General features: G+C 32.5%; 1 protein-coding gene across 1 annotated transcript; it reads right to left on the bottom strand.

Moving 5' to 3' along the window:
- Positions 1-4,430: 4,430 nt before the first annotated feature.
- On the bottom strand, positions 4,431-9,675 carry LOC108215247 (chaperonin CPN60-2, mitochondrial). The gene is made up of 18 exons (XM_017387658.2): positions 9,494-9,675; positions 9,372-9,396; positions 9,155-9,286; positions 8,260-8,419; positions 7,947-8,122; positions 7,704-7,799; positions 7,063-7,167; positions 6,800-6,886; positions 6,637-6,726; positions 6,446-6,526; positions 6,279-6,347; positions 6,076-6,153; positions 5,893-5,988; positions 5,696-5,795; positions 5,505-5,608; positions 5,146-5,251; positions 4,956-5,034; positions 4,431-4,875 (listed from the first exon to the last, which is right to left on the bottom strand). The coding sequence occupies exons 1-18, from the start codon at positions 9,529-9,531 to the stop codon at positions 4,755-4,757; spliced, it is 1,743 nt and encodes a 580-aa protein (XP_017243147.1). The 5' UTR covers positions 9,532-9,675; the 3' UTR covers positions 4,431-4,754.
- Between the last annotated feature and the right edge of the window lie 646 nt (positions 9,676-10,321).

The following is a 10,321-nucleotide window of genomic DNA, read 5'->3' as shown; positions in this document are numbered from 1 at the left end:
AAACCACACCAATCAAATGGAGTTAGCTCTTAACATATTCCATGGACACACACTAGAAAAATCGTTAATTTTATATTATATATGAGTTGGTTGCAATTTAATATATATTTCAACTATATAAAGATAAATATAAAATAAATTGCTTTTTGATTAGTTTATTATATATAATTTTATTGTTCCAAATAATTTTATCAAGATCAAACATGAAATTTTATTAATTTTTACAATGAAAAGTGCATTCGTAATAATTCCGTGTTGTTTTATAATACTAATTAATATATGATTTGGTGTTGCTCTATTTCATTTGATATCACGAAGTCAAAAGTTTTTACGATACACGAATTATATTTCATGTAACCATTATTTTCAACTTTTATGATCTATGTATTTATTATTCAAAAAATTAATTTTATATACATGTTGTTTGACATGTGGTGCAAATTGTATACTGCGATCCAAAAATTAATGACGACGTGAGAATAAGTTCGAGTTATCACAAATAGATTTCGAATGGGAGATTAAAATATGTCATGGTGGATATATATATATATATATATATATATATATATATATATATATATATGATTAAAATGACCCGTTTTGACCCGAAATGTATTAAAAATTAATTATCTCGATTAAAAAATTATATTTATTAAAAATACATAAATAATATCATTAATGTATGTACTTTTGTAATATAAATATATATATATATATATATATATATATATAATTAACATAATATATTATATATATAAATATTATTGGGTCGGGTTCGGGTACTCCGGTTCAACCCGAACCCGACCCAAGATTTTCAAGTAAAAAATTACACTACCCGAATCCAACACGAAATACAAAATTCCCGACCCTAATTCATACTTTTTGAGTCGAGTTCATGTCGGGTTTCGGGTCGTGCCAGTTTTTGCCACCCTCGTAGAAAATAATGATCTGGTCTTCATCCATCAATATTATCTTCCACGATCTCCCTTATGCCTACTAGTAATTCATTCAAATCATATCATCTTTTCCATGAGTTCAAGCTCACCTAGTACATCAGTGGTTTAAATTTAAAAATATCATCAAAATTATGAGCTTTCATGAATACCTACAAAAGTCCTTAGTTATACTGGTGTTTCTTAATTTGTACTGAAATTAAGTAATAAACAAATTAATCCAATGCTTATAATAAGAATACTTGTTTGTAAAAATACATAATACAACAAAAAATAATTGTTAATAACATGATCACAGCTTTCGAAATGATTTTTTATAGCTAATTTGTCGGGCTAGTTATTAATACTGCTTGAAGTATCCCAAGTTAGACCATTATTTTTCATTATTAGTGAACCTTTGTGGTTAAATTCTGAAACGTTCGTTAAACACCTAGCAAGTTGAATAGTTGATTGTATAGCCTAAATATTACACATGGATAGTTCTTTACTTAACTTGTTATTGTGTTATATAAGTTTAACCTGCCCGCAAACAGGTTGGACTTCCGAAGGATTCAGCTGGTTAAAAAAGGGGACTTGTATATTTTTTGTCACAGGTTCAACTCCCGAAGGGGGGCCTCCTGGGGGCGCCCCGAAGAGTAGCGGCTGCGGCTTCCTACGTTAAAAAAAGAAAAAGTTTAAGCTTATCTTTTTTTTCTTCATTGTGTTTGGCTTTATTTTATGCTAATTTTTTCCACTGAGTTACCACGGGCAGCTTGATTCGTATGAGGTCTAGGTGCACTCTTTGTATAAATTCACTATCACCTAGATATTACCTTAGTCCTTATATATACATACATGCATACATACATACATACATACATACATACATATATATATAGGGGCGGGTCCTGGTACAAACTTATAAACTTACAAACTTTATGCGTTCAACACATATAATTTGAGTTCAACAATTTTTTAACGTATTTTGTTGAACATCGATTAAAATTGTGTTGGAGAAGTGCATAAACTAATTGTAGGAACTAAGTTAAACGTATTATATACTCCCTCCGTCCCTATTTATCTGTCCACTTTGGAAGTGAAAATTTGTCCCTATTTATCTGTCCATTTATACTTTCAAAACTAATTTAATGATAGTTTTTCAAATATATTTCCATAATTTCAATTTTCAAGGCTTGACTTATTTAAAACTTGGTTGAATTCATGTTTTCAAGACATAAAGTAGGGGTATTCCACCATTTTCAAGATATTAATTAGAGGTATTTAATGAAAAAGTTTATACAATCAAGTATTTCTTGGTATGTGTTTTTTTTTCCAAAATGGACAGATAAAAAGGGACGGAGGGAGTAACTAATATTTATGTTTCTATAGACCCCACCCAAACCCCAGAGGGATAGTTTAAACATCTTTATAGATATATTCAACACAATGATAATTAGTATTCTACCTCCGATGTTGAACCCAGGTACAAATGTGTTGAATGCACGATTTATTTATTCGTTATTTTGAAAGATTGAGATGTTTTTTCAAGAATTTTCAACATGAATACTTTCTATAACTAAGGATTAACACAATGAGAGAATAAAAAAAAATCAAAAAAAAAGTTTGTAAGTTTGTAATTTAAAAAAAAAATTATTTGATCCTATCCCTATATATATATTTCAACTGAATTTCTAATCTGATTTGACAAAAAATGCATTGAGGCCCTGTGGTAGGAGAATTGTTCCCATGATTTGGGGGAACATCCTTTGCACTTAATCCTAAACATGCATTTTTTCCATTATTTATATGTTGGTTACTTCCACCATATACATTATTATATAATGACACAAATGATTAAATACATAAGAGAATAATATCGATCATATTAGACATAAAATTTTGAAATATGTCTTATCTTTGATGGACAAGTCTTTCTGCAATCTGTCTTGCAGTTAAATGTGCTTGCTTGAAATTTTAATAATTTTTGGGTGCCCTATTATCTGTTTTTATTTTGAACAAGAGAAGTCTATATCTTCAACACACGTAGTTCAGTTTTTGCACCTACAAACTTCACTCAAACACTAAAATTTCCAACGCGCTCCACTACATTCTTACCTAGTATATATAGATTGATTTCTTATGATTATTCTAAATAAGTTTGCACTTCAAAATGTATACCTAGCTCAAATTTGGAATCAATCGTAAGTATATCATTAATAAAAATAGGATAATATTGTTCTCTAATTATCAAGAGTAGGGTTGGGTGCCATTTTTGCTATCAAAACCATCATTAACGTCAGATTCAAAAAGATCACTCTTGAAATTTGATCATCATTCATTTATTTTGTCTTCTCCGGTCATAGTATCACTCTTCTTTACCGCCGCCTTTTTTTTTATTCGAACCAGCACCTTCATTAGTGTTAACAAATTTTGAGCTATCATTAAAGCTAACGTTATCATGGTCCTTCGGAGGACTTTGAGAGGATTATTTAAGGATAAATTTTATCTTGTCCTTTAGATTATTGAAGTCTTCTTTATTTCTCATATTATTTTAACCTGTTACGTATTTTGTTAATATTTATTTTATCAACATCACACATGTCGACATATCTTACTTGACCGTCAACATAAATTTTTGAATTTGTTTGAAAATAACCAAAAGCGTGTAATTTAATTATAAAAGTATCTATTATATTATATATGAGAAAGGAGTTAGTCATACTTTTGGATTTTATTTTTTTGGCTTAAATTTCAAAAATCACAAAAAGAATTCTTGCTTGTGGCTAGTACTCCCCCATTCCAATTTACATGTTTCTTGTAAAACAATAATTATCACAAATTGGTTGATCTTTATTCAATTTATATTATGTCTAAAATTATCTCTTCTCATTTGTCATTTCCAATGTACCATCTGTTTAATTAGTATTATAATAAGTCGGCATAATACTTATATATAAAGATGGAAAATATGTAATTATTTAAAATTTATTAATATATGTGAAATTTGCGGTCATTTAATCTGGAATGATGGAGGAAATAATTAATGATAATATTTATTATTGCATACATATGTATGTTCAAGAGTGATGAATTTCTAATGGTAAGGAAAAATAAGCAATTCTTAAAACCAAGACATGTCAATTGATATAAACTTTCTTCTGATGTAATTTCAAAAAAAATCTGTAGTTATATAATATATGTAATAATTATTGTTAGAATTTTGATAAACAAGATTAAATATTTGAGATAAGAGTGCCTGTTCACTTCATATTGAGCAGCAAAATTTATTTATTTTTTGCCGAGTAATAACTGTATTAACCGAATAAGAACTATTATTTCGCTGTTCACAAATTTTTCACAGACATGAGCTTATAGGCCAGTAATGTACTTATGTTTGACAATAGAAGCAGTTTAGTTTGAGCGTAACAAGGTACAAAAGAGGCAACATGTTGAAACTATTGACATGCGCTGCTAAAACTCTACTTTCATCTTTCTCAGTAAAGAAACAGAACAAATGAATCTTTATTTGATAATTAAACTTGTACATGGGGAAATATACAAATTGGGGTGACTGCTAATCTGACCCAGCAGGAGAAGGCAGCAGTTTGTAAGCATCACTAATGGCTCAGATCTCAGTATATGATGGTGCCAGTATTCGACTTTCCGAAAAGCAATCATAAATTAATACAAAAAAGGAAATTGAAATAAAAGAGGCCGGGGTAATATCAATATATTTACCCAATATGAGTTTTCTCGTCTATTTCTAATTTAAGGTAAAGTATCGTCACTGAGAAAAGCTACAGATGTGTCGGCTAACGATAATTAGAAACCCATGCCGCCCATTCCACCCATGCCTCCCATGCCACCTGCTGCTGCAATATCCTTGTCATCACTTGGAAGTTCTACTATGACGGCCTCAGTTGTAGTCAACAAAGACGAGACACTACATTGCCACACAAGACAAACGTAAATTCTTACTCTGAAAAAAAGAAAAAAAAAAATTCTGTAGTGTAACCAATTTACCTTGCAGCATCTACCAAAGCTGTCCTAATGACTTTCAATGGGTCGATGATACCAGCCTTGACCATGTCCACATATTCGCCTAGTGCAGAAAAGTACAGAGAAAACAAACAAAAAGGAAAATCAACATTTCAAATAATCCACTACTATATGCTGTATATCATTTCTCAGAAAACTGAGGGGGAAAGGAAACCTTTAGCAGCGTCATATCCAAGATCAGGATCATCCTGCTCCAAAAGCTTACCCACCACAACAGCTCCCTCAACTCCAGCATTGGAAGCAATTGTATGCACAGGTGCCTATACAGCACATGCTCGCATTTATAATTTCTGATAATTAATAGGGTTGCAACAAACTTACTACAAGTTGAACTAATTCCGACTTCAGATACCAATTACCAATTGAATTCATTAAAAGTACACAAATAATCTGAAAAACGTTATAAGGATACATAAATTACTTTTAAGTAGTAATTATAAATGTCCAGCTGAATAATAACTATTTTGCGATTAAAAAAACTTATATTGCGCATGGACTCAGATATAGACGAACCTTAAGAGCACTTTGAATTATTTGAATACCAATCTTTTGATCAAAATTGGCAGCCTGCAGGTTATTAAGTTCTTTCGAGGCATAAAGAAGAGCTACACCACCACCTGAAGGAATAACCACCAAGTTATATATGCTCATAAATTCATAATATGTCAGTAATGAATTATAAGAAACTAATTCATTGACCTCACCAGGTACTATTCCTTCTTCAACTGCTGCCTTTGTAGCATTTAAGGCATCAGTTACTCTGTCTTTCTTTTCACCAACCTCAAGTTCGCTGGCTCCTCCAATCTGTCACAATTTAAATTAAAATCAATCTTTCATCTTGACTGTAATTTGAGTGGTGTTACATAATTGCACAAGGAAACTCTTGCTAAGAGAATCTGACCTTTAAGACAGCAACACCTCCGGAAAGCTTCGCTAACCTATCCTGATGCTTCTCCTTGTCATAATCAGAAGTGCTCAACTCAATTGATGATCTTACCTGCCAGCGAAAAATGCAACTATGCAACTGAGAAACATATTAAACCGGAGCCAAACAGAAATCAGATTAAATTGAACGAGCCCCAACCTGCTCACATCGTTCTTCGATAGCTTTTTTATCACCTGCCCCGTCAAGGATAACAGTATCATCCTTTGATATGGTAACCTAAATCCACATGTAAAGGCTCAAAAATTAGCAGGCATATACAAGGATATGCTCATAGGCAAAACAGGAGATATTTATGAAGTTAAAATGCACGAGTAAACTGTCATTAATGAGTAGATTTCCACCTTCTTGCAAGACCCGAGCATTTCAATTCCAACTTTTTCAAGAGTCATCCCAAGCTCATCGGTTATAACCTATGAGATACACAAAGAATAAAGAAAATAATTAATGAACAGCATTACCACATTAGAAAGTGTTCATGCCACATAAATTATAATCAAAATGAGCATACTGTGCCTCCAGTGAGGACCGCAAGGTCTTGCAAACTCGCTTTCCTGTTCTCTCCAAATCCAGGAGCTTTAATGGCACAAACCTACATATACATACCCCAATCAATATCATGAAAAAGAATTTAGATAACAACCTATTATCTATAATGAAGGAAATCATTCATAAATTTTTTTTAAAAGAGTCTCAATAAACCTTTATTCCAGCTCGAAGCTTGTTCAATATAAGAGTTGCTAAAGCTTCACTTTCGACATCTTCAGAAACTATCAACAAAGGTCTTTGTTTCTGCAAATGCACAATTAAACTGGTTAATGATAATAACAAAAGATGAAATAGATATTGCATTAACCAAAAGTACCTTCAAGGCCAACTCAAGCACTTTCACCACAGCAGTCAAGTTGGATATTTTTTTCTCGTGGATCAAAATCAATGGATCATCCAATTCCTGCCCAGTAATAAGACCCCGAAAGATACAAAACAAAAAATTCAGAGTTGAATCTTTTAAAATGAAAAGAGTCCCGACCACCAAAAAAATACAACCTATTGACCAAACACACAGAAAACGAGCATCACTACATGGATTAAGAAAAGACATGGCTTTGATTAAAATAAATAGCTTACACATTTTTGGTTTTTGGGATTGGTTACGAAATAAGGAGAAATGTAGCCTCTGTCCAGCTTCATTCCCTCAACCACTTCTAGTTCATTGTATAGAGTTTTCCCATCCTGAAACGGTTTCACATAGAGAATAAATACAGAGAAAAGTTTAAACAAAATCTCTGAAACAGAAGTCTCGTACAATTGGTCTTGTATGGGCAAAGGTAACCAAAAAATGAAGTCACAGACAGTGGCTCTATAGAGTAGAAAATAGGGACTTGTATCCAAAACTCAAAATAAATATGAATTACTGATTTAGACAAGAGTGTATAGTTAGTACTCCCAACTTAAACAACAGGTATCAAGCTACTATCATACTGAACAAAAGAAATAGAATATAATAAGAAACATGTCAGATTGCATTTAAGGGAACACCAAGGAAAGCATAATAAATGACGTTCACTAGCGGGTATCTCGTTAGTAGTTACACAACAGACTATCGTAATTTGCAATTATTGTGCATGACAGTGACCAATTGGAGATATAACAGCTCAAACTGGCCAAATCAGGATAACACATTTGAAATCCTACAATATTATCTATCGGATAAATTCAAAATGTTAATTAACATTGAACTTGAGGAAAAATATTAAGAGAACACTTACAGCAATGGTAATAACCCCCTCTTTGCCGACTTTTTCCATGGCCTTGGCAATGAGTTCCCCAATTTCTCTATCTCCATTTGCTGATATTGTGCCAACCTTTTAATACACGATAAAGGAAACAAAAATTACGGTTAATGTATAATTGCTTCCTTGCACTTGACCTGAGCATGTATAGGAAAAATCGACAACCACAAAACCTCCCAATATCTATTACAATACTCCTTCGAGCTAAAAAGTACCAACCTGAGCTATTTCCTCAGATGTACTGATCATCCGTGCTCTGCTCTTCAAGTTTGTGACAACAGCATCAACAGCCATATTGATTCCACGTCTGAGATCCATTGCGTTCATTCCTGCTGCCACAGATTTGCACCCTTCTGAGTATATTGCACGCGTTAGGATTGTGGCGCAGGTGGTACCTAAAGGCATGTAAACAAACCACTTGACCATTAGCTATATTCACTCAAGACATAATATTGCCCAGGGTTTCACTCAAATAAATTATCTGGTAAGTAGCAGTATTTGCTTTAAATATAAACTTAGTTGACTATCATACCATCCCCTGCAACATCATTTGTAGCATTGGCAACCTGCTTTACAAGGCTAGCACCAACATTTTTCACTCTATCTTTAAACTCAATACTCTTTGCAACAGTGACACCGTCTTTTGTCACTTTAGGAGCCCCGTAACTTTGTTCCAAAACAACATTGCGCCCCTAACAGAAAATCAGCGAGAAAAGTAAAATACATTACGATGGCAACAAGAACCAAATCCTGCTCCCTTCCTCTTATACAGATAAAAAGAGCATGATATATAAAATATCCCTGTAAAATCTTTCACTATACTATAAACATTAAACGCAAATAGTTATTCAATGTTATGGAACAATGTGATTGATATTAATCACTTTTCGACCTATTCCAATAGCAGTCCATTTATATAATCTGGGACTGAGTTAAATTAGTAAAAAGATGAAATCAAGAAAAAAAATGAACTCAATGAATCTCTGAAACAAAGAAATATATACTCGAAACTCATTCTGATTCGCAAAGCTTTTGTCTACGCGAACTAAAAAGAAGATATCGATGTAGATTAGTCCAAATTCTTAAATAAGAATACTACTTCAATTTAAATTTTGTAGTGACTTTGACTGAAAATTAAGCTAGAATTAAACTGACTGTATCATTAACCATTGGAACTTACTATTATTGAACTAATTTCCGCCGCCCCACCAATAACCACAGTATATCATTACCCACAATCCACACTTGCACTACATTAACCTAGGTGCATCTACAATGAAGGAAACAATAACAAACCTAATTACTCCTACACTAACTAGATACAAACACGGAAAACTAATACCCCAATTCTTCAAAACGACGTCTACGTGAGTCCGTGACCTGTTAAAAAAACACGAAAAATCAGTAAGAATCGAAAAATTACATACTTTAGGCCCCATGGTAACTTTAACAGCATCAGCAAGCTCCTCCACACCTCGAAGCATCATCGCTCGAGCTTCGACGCCAAATTTAATATCTTTCGCAGCATAATTGCGACTCCAAGCCAGTCTACTAGCAAACTACAATCACACATTCCCCAAAAAAATTTAAAAAACACAAAAAATTGAAAAAAAGAAGAAATTATTAAGAATTAAGTTCATTTACCTGTTGATTAGCGTTCTTAGCGATCCTACAAAACAAAATTATCAAAAAAATTATTAAATTAATTAGGAGCTTAATTTGGAAGAAAAAATGTCACTCTGTGTGTTGTGACTGAGTATACTTACAGAGATTTGGAAGCGAGCTTGGTGGCGAAGCGATACATTGTCGAAGTGTGTGTGTGAGAGAGAGAGAGGGAGAGAGAGAGATTAGGGTTCAGGGTTTAGTTGAAGGAGACGTGACTTGGACGAGGGACAAGGGTTATTGGGCTTTGTCATAGAGCTTTTGGGCCGGGGTTCTTCTAAGTTCTTTGGTAAATTATTTTGTATGGTTTATGTTTGAGTTTTATATCAACATGACCACATCAAAATATCTCACTCGGCCATCATTTTCATCGGCGACTCATTTAAACCACTATAAATTAAATATATATCATTTTACCTGCATCATTATTTATATTTTTTTACTTAATCATTTATCAAAAATTAACCGTTTGTCTTTTTATTACAAAACCACTTCGAGTAATTTCATAATTGTCTCTATTATTTATTAAAATAATTTAGAAATTTCTTAAACAACATAGCTATGCAGTTAAAAAAATATATAGCTATAAATATATATATTTATTTGATCACTCTAGGTATGTTGCATTAAAAATTATCAAATTATTTTGATAAATATTAGAGACAATTGTGAAAGTACTCGAAGTTGTTTTATAGTAAAAATACAAACGGTTGATTTTTGATAAATGATTAAGTAAAGATGATGAATAGTGGTGTGGGTAAAACGATATATATTTGGTTTATTGTGGCTGAAACGAGTCCCCGTTGGGATGGGTGGGTCAAATGAGACATTTTTATGAGACATTTTGACATAACGGGTGGCCAATTTAATATAAAACTCGTTTATGTTTTCACATTCTATTTTTGAAAAATGGGCCCAGATCTTCCGAATTC

The sequence above is a fragment of the Daucus carota genome, chromosome 3 (assembly GCF_001625215.2).
Source record: "Daucus carota subsp. sativus chromosome 3, DH1 v3.0, whole genome shotgun sequence".
NCBI lineage: Eukaryota > Viridiplantae > Streptophyta > Magnoliopsida > Apiales > Apiaceae > Daucus > Daucus carota.
Note: the sequence above shows the minus strand (reverse complement) of the source record. Positions and strands in the feature narration are given on the sequence as shown.

Excerpts from the sequence above, each read along its gene's own strand:
- LOC108215247 (XM_017387658.2), bottom strand. The coding sequence starts at position 9,531 with ATGTATCGCTTCGCCACCAAGCTCGCTTCCAAATCTCT. Across the intron at positions 5,796-5,892 it reads GAGGTGTTGCTGTCTTAAAG|ATTGGAGGAGCCAGCGAACT; the intron begins GTCAGATTCTCT and ends AAATTGTGACAG. Across the intron at positions 5,252-5,504 it reads TAATTCAAAGTGCTCTTAAG|GCACCTGTGCATACAATTGC; the intron begins GTTCGTCTATAT and ends TGTGCTGTATAG.